At 39.3% G+C, this 14,652-nt stretch overlaps 1 protein-coding gene across 1 annotated transcript in view; it reads right to left on the reverse strand.

Moving 5' to 3' along the window:
• Positions 1–8,032: 8,032 nt before the first annotated feature.
• The window catches only part of LOC310957081 (replication protein A 70 kDa DNA-binding subunit-like), a 42,006-nt gene continuing 35,386 nt past the window's right edge, over positions 8,033–14,652 (reverse strand). The window contains exon 17 of the mRNA XM_083927509.1: positions 8,033–8,770. Coding sequence (XP_083783635.1) covers positions 8,669–8,770 — 102 coding nt within the window. The 3' untranslated portion in view covers positions 8,033–8,668. The remainder of the gene's footprint in view (positions 8,771–14,652) is intronic.

Here is a 14,652-nt window from a genome sequence, read left to right on the forward strand (position 1 = left end):
CCCTCTATCCCTCCCTGAGAAATACATTAATGGGTCTCAGGGGACACTGATTCTTCTGCTGGAGGGAAGAAAACCATTCTTTCAAAAGATATCCCTCCACTGTATAGAAAATCAGCATTTGTTATGATTCACTCATCACACCAAGATGCAACAGACTTAAAAATTTCAGTGAGAGACAAGAGAAATGTTGCTTTTATCTCCTGAAAATCTTGTCTCTGCTGACTTCCAGTAGTTTAACGTTTTGGCTGCAGTGATGTAGGTGTGATGTTTCCATATAGTTGAGGTATTTGCGATGCATCTGAAAGATAAGGTGATTATTTCGGAAAATGCTTTTTGTTAATAAAATAAGAGATGAAAGGTACCATGCAGTCCTAAAACATAACATGTTCATACACTTTTTACCAGATCATGCTGCTTAATATGACCTGATTCAATTCTTAAAATAGGCTGGAAATGAGTCATCTGAGCTAAAGATCTAGCTGTGACGTAAATATCTGTCATCCAAATGCAATCTATATTCTCTCTGACATCCATCTGTTACAGTGCGACTCAAAACATGGACATGCGGTTAATGATTATCCCCCCTAAAACAGAAAGACTGAACATTTTCTTATACAGTAGACTCTTCTGTTTGCCCAAACATCATCAAACTGTCGATTGCAGTAGAAAAAGGATGTCCTACAACATCGCATTAATGTATTATCTGAGCTAATTTAATTTAAGGTGCCACATATTCACTCACGGCAATTCTGCACCTCCCACACAAGGACACGAGTTTACTCTCGAGAGAAGCTTTGTAGTGAATCCACTTTCAACTGTTCTCTGTATCATAGACTGAGCCACAAAGCAGAGACCAAGAAAGAAAGAAAAAAAAACTAATTTGATTGATGACGACTGACATGGCGAGCCCCTACCACATTCTGATAATATATTTCTCATAATCACACCCTGTTTCCAACTTCAATTGTGCCACATGCCTGCAGCAATGAAATATCCAAAAGTCAGCTGCCACAGCGTGAGCGCAGCACTCTGCACCACTGATTCTTTAGAACAGAGCCCAGAGACACCAATTTGTCCATCCACCGCAGCCACAATAGACCAAAATATAATACAGTGTTTTGAGTAATGCTTGCTATTCCCACATTTTTCTCATTCTCTTTCGTTTAGATTTACGGCCCTTCTGCTCTTGATAACGCCGCTGTGCTCTCCACTGACATCATGAGTGCAACAGGTTCTCATCCGATGTCTCAAGGAGTGCTGGAAGGCATTTTGGGAGATCATTAACCAAAAAACATGCTATAAAATGTTGGACCTATTGTACCAATACAGTACATGACTTTAATTGAATATGAAGGAAATTAATGTATATTACCATGCTAAATGGGCCACTGTGAGGGATCGTGTGGGTAAGACGCACAACAAAATGTGTTGTTGGTTCATGAATGAAACATGACTCAACTTTTGACAGGACACATTTTCTGATGTTACACCTCTATGGTTAAGGTTTTGTTGGCTTTAGGCATAGAACAGTTTGGGTAGGTTTTAAGAAACATTATGGTCCTGGAGGAAAGTATTAAACTGAACTCCAGTGCATTTGGTAATCTAATTGTTTGGGCTGCCTCTCAATATGGACAGAGCCTTCTGCTAACGCTTGTAGCATTGTAAAACAGTCTTTTTCAATAAACTACGGGTTCGCCAACTTCGTTGTTGGTGCTTTGTTTTATGTGTAGGGACTGTTATCATGCGACTGCAGAGGTTTGGTGCTATTTTGAACAATAGTAGTGGTTTAAAAAAAAAGCCGTTTTGGATGGTTCAGTGCTCCGCCCCGAGCTACTCAGTGTTAGCCATGTCTGGCTGCTAGCAACTCTCCGCGATTTCTCTGTAAATAGGTACTCAACAAAAAAAAACGGTCTTGATGGCTTATTTGATGTATATTCATGCCGAAAAAGACCATGGAATGCAAATACGCCGTAATTACACTTTAAGGGGATCTTTGTTGTCAAGGTTAAAATAATAAAACACTTGGTTACTGTTCGGGAACAACTGTCATAGTTAAAAGAAATCCCATTGAGTGCCAGCTGGAAGCAGACACAAAAATCAGTGGGCTGTGTTTAAGTCTGGCGGTTTGTTGCCCTATCCAAACCTCCTGCCACTGTGGGGTTTCTATAATAATGCCACAAAACTGATGGTCTGGTTTTTCATGGAAGAATATCCTCATAAAGCACCACTGTCCACTTTTAGTCACTTTTTTAATGAGCTGTGAGAAGCTGTCTGGGTTGGATTTGAGAGAATAGTAACCAGCTCACGGCCCCCTGAAAAACAAATCAAAAGAGTTTAAAGTGATTTTTATGTAATGTGTTGAAGAATTCAGACATATCTTATACTTCAAGGCAGAGTTTTTTGATGTTTAAAAATATGCCTTTAATAAGACTGTATTTTCGATGTTTTGGTTAAAAACAGAATTTTTATGTTGCACACAAGTGGATTATGATTAGCAGGAGGATACATCAATAGTACAGTTCCTACCCTTACTTACAAACTTACTCCTGCAGCTCATTGACACAAATGAAGTGGACAACACAAACTGCACAAGTCCGAGATTGTTGAATCCCATGTTGATAAATATGATATAAAAAAAAAAAAGTAAAATTACAAAATCAAAGTCCCTTGAAAGAAATAAAAGTAGTTATAAAAATGTAATTTTGAAAAAACAAAGTCCTATTTATTTAGGTATTGAACTATGTTGACGTTTTTATATACAGTATTAATATATGAATGGCTGTGTATATTTATTTGATAGCATATTTATTTATTTCATGGGCATATCTATCTATTATTTAAAATTAGATAAATATAACATCATAAATATGCAACTTTCACATACAGAACATAATGGGTTTGAATAATGAAATACCTACATCAACGTAAAGTGTGAAACCTGATAGATTCACAAATGCATAATAGGGCTTGTTGTAACAATGGTGTCAGTGTAAACTTTTTTCTTATTTTTTTAAATGCCATTGTAACATTTAATGTAACACTGCCTCTGATACCACTAGCCTTCCTGGTAGTGTTCCTTTATTTAATTAGTCCATTTATCAGGTACAGGTGGCATATAAACGTGCTACTGTCAATTGAATCTGCTGTTACACCGTATTGTTCACAGCTTTAAAACCGGCCTGCACTGGCAATTCAGAATCTTTCCATCTCTGAGGCGTTATCATGCATAAGTACAGGCACATAGTGTACACAGTGCTGGCCTTGGTGTTGGCATGGCCTCTGGCTCTTCAAGTGGAGCAGAAAAAAAACGTACATAAATGTCCTTAGGCCCGATCTGCTTGTGTTGGAGAGAGAGAGAGGGGGCAATAAGGAATGTTTATTTTACTGGCGGTTGGTAGGAGAGAAACAAAGACAAGAGAAGATGAGAGGCAGCGCGGAGTGGAGAAAGAAATCGATGAGGAGCTCAGAGAGAAATGATCATGATGTTGGTGTGTGTGAAAAAACAGATAATGTAGGTGGACAGGAAAAGACAGATGAGGAGGATAAATGGAGTGAGTAGGGTGCTAAAGGGGGATTGGGTAATCCATGTAAGGAAGGGAGGGCTGAACAAAACAATGGCCTCCTACAAGAGAGGAAAGTTAATAGTAAGAAATCTGCACCCACAGCTTCCTGCCATGAACATGTAACATGAAAGATCCTGAAGAATACCTGCGCTCTTGCCGCTGGAGCTATTTAACTGAGATCATACATACACTCACACAGGAATGAGAGCCTATAAATACCCTAGAGAGAGGGAAGCGTCCTTGATAACAGAAACAGGCAGTCAAACTGTCAATCAAAAGGTTCGGTAGGACCAGCAGAGATGAAGTTGGCTGACTGATGAGCACAGTGCTTGCCGAGCATTGGGGAAAACCCCAAGTCTTTCTTCCTGCCAGTGGTATCATGTTGTGGATTGAACAAGATTTTTTTTTTTTTAAACATATGCACATCAAAGCACGGCATGTAGATTGTTGATGGGATGCTGCGTGCACTTGCTGAGTTCAGTTCTTGTAACTTGGATCTGACCCCCTTTTATTTTCACATATTTGTTTCTGAGTCTTTTAAGATATACAATAAAACAAACAATTATTAAGAGCCCTCTTAAAGAACCAAGCATGTGATATTTGATGTTTGCACCCTTTCCTTTGATTTCTGACATAGAAACAATCGCCCAAACCTCATTTCCTAATTTGCTTTTGTTGTTTGCTTTAGGTTCTCACTAGACTCCCCAGATGATTTTTTTTACTTTCTAGTCTAGACTTGAATACTTAAATGTATTGATTACTGCATGAACTTTGCAAATCACTTTTTTTTTCTATTCCCCCTTTTTATTTCTATGCTTAGAAATGCATTTCAGAGTGTGCAGCTTATGTTTTGTATTTCTGAAGCAGCTATAATGGATACTAATGTAAAAACATGAAAAGGGGTTGCCTACAATAATGAGCCTACAGAGAAGCATCACCAGAATCTGCAGCTCCCCTCGGCATTACGAAGCTTTATAGCGAGTCATGTTTATCTATGTGGCCGCAACTCACATTGCTCTCATACATGGATGGATTACTGAACGAGCCTACCGGGCACAGACCAAGAGACCCCCAGCCTTGTCCTGCAAAATGTCACTCAAAGACACATGTACGTACAAACCAGGAAGAGACTCAAAATAATCCCAGAGCAATGACTATAAAGTGGTAACAAAAACTACAAAGAGATGCAAAAAAGCTGCAAAGAGACACAAAACAACCACAAAGAGACAAAACGTAACTACAAAGAGACACAAAACCACAGAGAGATGCGTAATCACTACAAAGAGACAGAATACAACATCATAAAAGGCTAAATGACTATAAAGCCTGCCTGGCTCCTATATTGGTGAAGTGGTGGGGCCTTTTGCATGTCTGTTCCCAGGGGCCTATTGTCTCATAATCCACCCACACTTGTCGTTTTTGGCTGCTGTCTTTAGCGACTAGCATGTGAACCCATTTAGCAGGAGGGACCTAAAACAGAGGGAAAACAGAATAGGAGTCCAGCTGAATGATAATGTTGCTCTGTAACTGCTGAATGTGTAAATAAGCAACCTTTTGCCCATCCTGGGGACATCATTGGCATTTTCTTTCATTCTTATTAGGCAGCGATCTCAGCAGCACATTTTTTTCCTTTTCTTTTTTCCTGCAATCCTAAACGGGGAGATTATGAGAGGACATTCACCACTCAGAAATGGTAGGCTAAACTTGGTGCCCCTTCCTCCGACAAAGACCTGGAGCCAGTGGATGAAAGCCCACAGCAAAGACTGGCGGGAGAGAGATGTTTTAATGAGTTTACCGATCAGGAATGGAAGCAAGGTGAGCCTTTCCCCCTTCTTCTTCTTCTGTAGGTTTATCATCTCAGTATTTATCAGCAGTCCAGGAAGCAACATCACCTCGGTTACAAACATGTACAGAAAGAGTATATTTATTCCATTGAGAGGGAAATGATCGGATTAAGTGCTCACATGGTAATTAGGCGCTTATATTTTCTGATTGGACAAGATTACACCACCCCTCTCAATCCGATTGGGCCAGTCTCTTCTGATTGAGTTTTTTACATCATGCATTTTTATTTGACAGAGCGGTCATTCTGATTATTAGTAGATTATTAAGGTCTATGTAAACGCAACTTATATTGTGTTCACAACCCCACTGTCCCCAAGCGGTCAAGAATAGCTGTTTATGCAGCTCATATTGAATCATAGTAAATCACTGAAAGAGACCAATTTTTGTGCAGAATGAGTTAATTTGATTTGGCTGATTATATTCAAAAACCTTCACTTAAGTTTGGTTTTGAATGATTGCATTTCCAAGCATAAAGCTCCACCCAAAGTCCACCTTACTGGAGGTCTAATCATCCAGAGCGATTGATAACACCTGTGTGGGTGTGCAGGCATCTTAACATTGTAACCATCTACAGTCTATGGTTGTAACCAAATGCCTAAATGAAAGAATGTGTCTCCAGTTTGAATGTTTGTAAATGGATTGCTCCAGGTTGTTTTGAAACCCTATGTAGGCATTGCATGTACTGCATGGGTGTCAAACCCTGCTCCTGGAGAGCTACAGTACTGCCCTGCATGTTTTAGGTTTCTACTCTTACAATTCTAAAATAATTCTAATTCTAATCATCTGCTCATTAGCAAGCAGCTGCAGCTTGTCAAGGTCTTGATAATCATTAGAATCAGGTGTGTTTGAGTAGGGAGAAACCTAAAACATGTAGGGCAGTGGCTCTCCATGAGCAGGGAGGGACACCCCTGGCGTACTGGTTCTAAGAAAAGGTGGTCTCTTGCAAAGTCTCTCTCTCACACACACAGAATGGCTTGAGTGAACTGCAGTGTGTTTTAAGATAAGACTGCAGTCAGATAGGCTGTGATCAGGGCTACGACCTCCGTGATAACCGCAGCTCATTTCCATTCGCTGTCCTTGTAGCCTCACACATTCTGCAGATAGAGACAAACTGCATATTCACCAGACTGAAGGTCCCACATTCCCAGAAAGAAGATATAACAACCTTACCAGCCATTCAGTTCACTACTGCTTAGCACGTCACATTCAGATAAAGTTCTCTAAGGGTAATACAAAAAAAATTTATTTCTCTTAATCTCTTCACTGTGTCCTCCTCTGTCCCATAATGCCTTGGGGCTGCAGACGGACACGTCTTCATCTTAAGTCTCAATCACCAGCAAGGCTTTAAGTTGGAAATGACTTTCTGATCTCACAGAGACTCCTTTTTAGATTTACTGAAGAGAACACAGTACTCTCGCTGCACATGCTTATGGCAGCAAATTAAAAATTCCCTGGCAATGTTTCAGAGTGAAGTCCATCCAAAAAGTTGGCGTCATGAACTGTTTAGTGGTTTAAATTGTCTTGGATCATTTCTGTTTGTTCATCATTGACAAAAGCAGCCTTTAATCATTCACTCAGTTCCTTTTATACTTTTCACTTCGGATTAAAAAGGCAGTATGTTTTCGTAAATGTTAAGGCCACTAAGTGTGATTGTGTTGTTGATCACAACAAAAAGAGATGATTAGAGAATTCTGAACAAAAGAATAAAAAAGGGAGAAAGAGTGTTTATAGAAAAAGTTAAGGGAAAGGTTACGCTGTGATGAAAAGATAAGTGTGTGCGTGTTTAATCTCCCAAACCTCCACACAGCGTGGCAGGCAGCAGGCGGGAGATGGCACCGATCCGAGTGAGGGGAGCTGGTGGCTTGCTGCCAACATAAATCAGTGCCATGCCCTTGAGCCACACACCTTAGTACAGGGACTCACCACTGAAGCAGCGCCCTTGCTTTCCAGTGCCTGAATGTATACGAACAGTGAACATGACACGGTTTTGAAAGGTTGTTTCAGACATTTGATTTGAAAATGATTTCCACTTCAGTGTAAAATAGTTATATGGTGCACCTAAGAGCAGTAAAATGTCTCATTTATCAGTGAAATTTGTGTGATTCACCAAGTAAAACCTTTAAAAAACTTTCTTTAATACAACACAGAATGCAATTTAATACCAGTTTTATAGTCATACCGGCCAAATTATGACAGTATAAGGAACCCTGAAGGATGGATGGATTACCCACCGGAAAAGAATTGAATCATTTAAATTCAGGTTTTTGCTAAAAACTCACAATCCATTATAAGAATGATGAGCGCCATAGCTACAGGACTGATGGCGCTGACTGAAATAAGAAGGAACATCACAATCCAGTGTTGCAACAGTCCTTTCAGTGTCTTGGCTTTGTTGAGCAGTAACGTATTGCTGTCATTCAGACGTTGCGCGTTTTTGACTGGCTTGTTTGTGTGCTGTGATGGAGGTTAAACTGGACACTCAGTAAATCCTTTCAGTTGTCTGATTTCTTTGTATTTCTGAAAAGGATTTGAGAAAAGTAAATGAAATGCATTTTGAGACTTTTCAAGAATGAGTGATGGTGTAACCGTGATAAAGACAAACACAATTTTCATTTTGACATCCTTTTAATAACTCTTTCCTTTTTTTTTTTTTTTGATTTTTTGGAAGAGCAGAAGCAAACCAAACACCTTAGCTAAACTCAAAGGATCATTTTAACAAGCATTAGACACTGTGAGTAAAACAGTTAAAACAAATGACAACATGTGAATCACCCACACACTTTTACCATGCTTTTATCTTAAAAGGAAACAATGAAAATTAAATAAAATCTGACTCATCTACATCTTACTCAACTGACATGGAGCATATCCACACAGCTTCCAAACCAGAGATGAATAATTAAAAAATAGAAAACGTGATTTTAGCATGTATGACACATGACCTACAATAAAATGTAAGCATGTCTCAAACATAATTACATCAAATCAAGCTCTCTTGTTAAAATGTCATTAAATTAAAAAGTAAAAGCCATTTCCATCCTGTTTCCAGTATTCCACAAATGGCCTGTTGAAGCAAGTGACCAACTAAATATCAGTCTTTTGTATGGTTGTCATTTAATGGGATGACTCACTGGCCATCCCTCTGCTGCATCAGTCAGATACGCCGTTATCTCACTGGTGGAAAAAGTCAGGCACCAGTCAGAGATCGGTAGAAGACATGTTTCATAATCAGGCAGCTGTTTGGATGACTGGAACCGAGTTCAGCTGGCCAATTTGCGGATGTTACTGAGGAGAGTCCTGCTGTAGTCCCTATGGTCGACTGGCTGGACTTCCATCACAGTTACCTTCACTCGACTCTCATCCTGAGGAGGAAAGGAAAATCTTGAGTTAAGTGAGTGCACTGAAACCGACAGGTCTATAAGTGAATGAGTTTAAACAGTAACCAAATCTAGAGCTGATGGCAGAAGCCCCTCCCCAACCCCTCCAAAGGCCTTTGCCTTTTGCCAGGCCACCATTGGAAATAAGGGTGTTTACATGACAACGCTCACGGGTGAAAACAACAAAATATTTGATCAGATGTGCCTTTCGTTTAGACGGTGGCTGCGTTTTTGGAGCTTAAAAACGCAAAAAAGACGCTCCACCGTTTCCACCTTCGTCTACGGGGTAAAAAAGGCAAAAGTGTGCTCTGATCCCCTCACCCTGGTTCTTGTCACTTACACGTTTTCGTAACATCCATGTGCAGTACAGGCAAACAACAACAAACGTGGGACTTTTTTCATCAGTCGGACATTCAAGTTGCCTGGGTAGGAGGCTGCAGATCCCTGTCACACTGTATGGCTTCCTGCTTCTCCGCTACTAGAGAGAGAAGTAGAAGGAAGTTTCTACACATGTGCGGGCTCTTGGTGGTGTAGTGTGGCAGTGCTTCACAGTACCACCTAGCCACCTTGCCTGCATATTTCATTGAATATCACACACTTTTGCGCCAACGTTTACATGCAGATTTCCCGCCAAGGAATAGAAAGTGAGAACTCAATGTACTCTGTATTCTTTAGTCTACTTTTTGTATATGGACATTGGTATAACTTTTATAAATCCATCCTTGTTCTGCTGCCCATTAATTTTGCACTTACATGTCACGTAAACAGCCTGAACTGAAGCTGTCCAGCATGGTTCCCCTAAGGCAGGGGTGTCAAACTCAGGCCCGTGGGCCAAATCTGGCCCGCAGTGTAATTATATTTGGCCCGCAAGATCATATCAAGGTTCTATGAGTACTGGCCCGTGAGTATAAAGCACATACACGTCTACTTTTCTGTTGACAAACATGAGCATCCATGCTGCCCCCAAAAAAAAAAATGGCCAAAAGAAAGATGTAAAACAGGTGCTTTCAGCAGCAGTGGGAGGCAGATTTTCTGTTTCTGAAGGTAAAGAGCTGTTTGTCTCGTCTGCAGAGCCACCGTGGCGGTAACCAAAGAATAAAACATAAGAAACACCACGACAAGAACAAGGACCTGCACTGAAAAGGTGCAACATTAAACATCTGGAGAGAAGGGAAAACATGCACATTGGCAGTCTTTTTTCTTTTCTTTTTTTTGTAGATATTGAGTTTGGCCCGCAACTTTGTCCCAGTTTTTAAATTTGGCCCACTGTGAATTGGAGTTTGACACTGCTGCCCTAAGGGATTTTAAACTACTTTTAAGAAATCTAGAGAGATAGTCTGTAGGGATTTGATCTAGTTCTTTTTGATAGTTTTAAACTATTATTTTGGAACATTTGCAAATATCATTTTTTACGGTGACAAACTTTTCACTTGCTCTGACATTCACTATTTTTGACTGCACACCTGGACAACCCACACGTGAAAATACCTCTTTTTTATCTTTAATTCACAAGATAAACAATGATAAAAGTATCTTCTAATTGTTACACATTATTGTTTGAGGGTAAACATTGTACACAGTCTATAATACCACAGAATTCAGTGTTATTCAGTCTCAACAATTTGTGATAAAAGCGACCATAAGATATATTTCACACTACATATCATCAAATAATGCAGTGGGTTCTCATGTAGACATTAAGCCAAAAGCGCATTTCCATTATTATCTCACTGTAAGAAGGATGAATCCTGAGAGACAATTCATTAATCATTTAGCAATTCAGCCAGCATAACCAACGTCAATGATTTAACACTTGCTCATTATCTCATATGTGGTTGAACACCTATATTAGCTCTTTCAATTTACATCCACCTGAGGATAGCAGGAAAATTAAACAATACGGGGGGCCGTAGAGACAAAGGTTCCACTTGACAAAAGGTGAGAAATTATTTAAGAAATAATGGTCTTCCAAAGGACGGAGTAGTGTGAGAAAGAGGGCTTGTTAATTTAATGTCCGTAGACTATTCCGATCATATCTGCAGAAAACAATTACTCAGTAGCCTAAGATTTCACCTCTATTCTCTGACTCAAATTTCAGATGGTGGACTGATGTGGAGTTATTCCTTGAACATTTAAAACTATGGATGCTTGCACACTGACAAGACTTGGAGACACACACACACACACACACACACACACACACAGTACATACACCCATAGTACTTCACAGATAATTAATGAGGCACTGTACTGTACTGAACATAACATAAAACTGAGGATCCCTGCAGAGACATTTGGATAATGAAGCTGTAAAGAAGACAATAACCTGATGAATGAGAATTATATCAAATTATAAACTTACCTTCAGCTTCTTTAAATGTCAGCAAGCTTACACATTAAACTAAGTTGCTGATCACGGTGAACATTTTACCTGTTAGCATTGTCATTGTGAGAATGTTAGCAGTGGGGCTATCTAGATGGTAAACCAGATATTTGCTAAAGTCTCATGAGATGGTGATGGTTAGGCAAGGAACTTGAATGATTAAGGTTAGTATAGGGGGTCGGGAAGCGAGTCTTGCTAGAGTTTTTAACGTGTTTTCACAAATCTAGGGTTACCATCTGGACATGTAAAGTAAGAGGTCCTTCACCCTGTCTACAAAAGAACAAGACCCCACACTGTGAAAGAGTCTACTTTAAGTAATTTTTAGTCCCTTTGTAGTCATTTTGTATCTGTTTTTAGTCGTTTTGCATATTTTTTTTGTGGGTTGACAAGTCATTTTATGTCTCTTTTTGGTCGTTTTAAGTCTACTTTTAATTGTTTTGCACTTCTTCTGGTCATTCTGTGGTTGCTTTGCATCTCTTTGAAAACATTTTGCATCTGAGTGATTGTTTTACTTTGCTCTCATATTAACATAAGGCAGAAAGCCCCTCCCACTCTCGGCACTAATGTATAAATTTAGACACACGCGCGCGCGCGCGCGCACACACACACACACACCAATTTCTAATACAGTGTAGTATCACAGATTTAAAACAAGCAACCATCCAGACTGGAATCAAGACATTGCATCTAGTTATTGGTTGGAAATCAGATACACTTTCCCAAAATCTAAGCGCATCAACAATTGTGGATCATCTTTTAAACAAATGCAAATGAGATGTTTGTGAAAAAGCCACTCGTCTGTGCTCAGTAAATCTAATCCTGCAGGCCAAATCTGATCTTCACCATCATTCGAATGCCATTAACTCCACCATGAGAAGAGACGTGCTTCTACTACACTGAGGTCTGCAGCTCAATTGTCTGTTTCACTGCACTGCCTCTGTGGGGCTCCACCTTAATGAAACATGACAGATAGTTATGACAGAATTTTATTTAAATACCATATTGCATTTTTTTTTCTAAATCAGTATAGACTTTAATCTGCATTCTCTGAAGTTTATTTGTACATTTATAAGTTTTTGGTATGAACCATATATTGCCATAATACATTAGAGACTTCAGAAGCAGTCATTTCACTAACATTAACTATCAAAGTGGAAAAAGTGACATGTAGGCCTTCTTAGGCCAACATAACTGCTGTTAGTGGTCAATCATAAACAAACTAAACACCACCTCCTGTGTGGAATTCAAAGAAAGAATCCTCTATTTAACACCCGGTGTTTAACAATGTAAAATGTAAAAACCTTCTGACCTCCAAAGCTCTGGACTCGTGCAGACTATGATATCTATTAGGGGCCAGTATTCTTCAACAAATGGTCGAACAGCATCTGAAGCCTCCACCTGGCAATCCTTTCTGACACCTGAAAGGGCAGCGTCTCTAACTTTCCAAAGCTGACACCATGTCAATCCAGTCCACTTCACTCAGAGTCGGCCAGGTGTGCAGAAGTGAGAAAAGTGGTCGGGGAACGCAAACGGCTCCCTTTAGCTGTCTATTTTTGTTATTTACTATTTGTCTTTTTGTGTGTGAGTGCAACAGTATGAATGTTTTCCAGGAAACTGAAGACGTGCTTCATCATTATTTTAACAGTATAACACTACTGTACTGTATATTTCATACATTTTTTTATTATTATACCAATATAATAATTTCATTTATAACACACAATCTCCATACATTTCTTCTCCTTTGTGTTTGTGCACCAAGTTTTACATTGCATAAATAAAGTACATATGTATATAGTTGAACAAATGTATCGGTTTCCTACCTCTATGTCTTATCTAATTACAACATCAGTAATAGAGAAGGAGAACGCTTATACGAACTAGAAGTGTAGTCTGACACTTCCAGACAGTCATGTTTAAAAAAACAAAAAAAGCAAAATTAAGTCTAAAAAACAAGAGGAGAGGCAAAGACTGTTGCACCACTGAAATCACCCGTGGAATATTTATACTGGGGATTTGAGTGCATTGTGCTTGTTAAGTCTAAAAAATGGTTGTTTATCATCTCTGCTCTTTACCAACTTGAGTTTATATGCAAGAAACAAATGACACCTTTAAAATATGATCCTGAATGCAGTTGTTCTTTCAGTGTCCTTGTTATGACACAGACAAAGCACAAATTGCGTGACTTCATTAATCTTCTTAAGCTCCGATATTTCATTACACTGTTCTATTTTTATGAAAACACTGGGGTAGATGCCTTATCTCCTTTGTCTTCTTATGATGCACTCAATAGTCTGCTGTATGAAAGAACTGAGGCTGAGGTAGAAAGACGCACTGAACCAGTGACTCATACTCTCCTTTCTGCACTCGTCTATTCAGAAGCATTGAAACAAAAACAGTAAACTCTGAATAACCCGCTGAAAATAAAATCTTAATACCTTGATCGTAGAATATTTATCTGCTCAGACCTCATTATCACTTTGTGGCATACTAACATTATCTTTTAAAAAAACAAACAAAAAAAACAATTAACTAAAAGAAAGTGCAGAAAATGAGTAGATGTTAATTTTTATGTGTTAATTGTGTTGTGGTTGTCTTGACCTGGTTCTGTCAGTACCCTCCTCTCTTCCTCTTTGTTTGAGTTTGTCTCCCCATGTCTGTCTATCCCTGCTTGTGAATTTGTGTTCATGTTTGTCTAGGTCCGGTAGGCGTTCCCCCCAAGCTGCAGCCTGTTACGCTGATCACCTGTGCCACTACAAATACCTTGAGCTGACAGGCATGCAGCGCCGGACCGTTGTTGACCCTTTACTGATAAAACTATTCCCCCCGGATTGGCATCCCCTTTCTAGTTGTGGTTATCACGCTCCCCGTTGTAAGTTTACAAATCGTGTTGTTTTCTGTCTCTCCGTAGTTTCCCGTGTTCCCGTTTCCCATTCTTCTCCCTGATCTTCCGTCGTCTCCTCGTTCCTGTTTTTCCCGTGATCGTCTTGTTAGTTATATTACCTGTTTTTCTCTGTAGTGTTTTGCATTCATCTGTTAATATTATAAAACGTTTTGTTTGTACTTTTACTTCGTGTCCTTGTCTGCATTGGGTCCCCAATTTTTGTGTGTTATCCCTGAACCGTTCATGACAGAGGTCTTGTCATCAATTACTAAAATGTAATAAATACCTGTTTAGCACATGCTGTATGGAGCATTTCTGTTGCTCAACTTTCATGTGATTAATAAGTCATTTTTTTCCCAAATTAATTGTTGTATATTATTGATTAAGGTTAAATTAATTAGACAACTCGAACACATTATCTTACTGTTATAGCTGTAGATTTGGGCTGTTTAGAGTTCTTTAGTGTACTTCCCTAAACTAACGCACCTGTCTCACTCTCTCTGGCTTTTTACAGGCATGCACTGCTGAATACAGACTTTTAAGCCTTGTTATGGAAATCATTACTAGGTTGTTATGTTAAATAGATATGGTGTGGGAAGG

This window comes from Echiichthys vipera (genome assembly GCF_963691815.1).
Source record: "Echiichthys vipera genome assembly, chromosome: 14".
Taxonomy (NCBI): Eukaryota; Metazoa; Chordata; class Actinopteri; order Perciformes; family Trachinidae; genus Echiichthys; species Echiichthys vipera.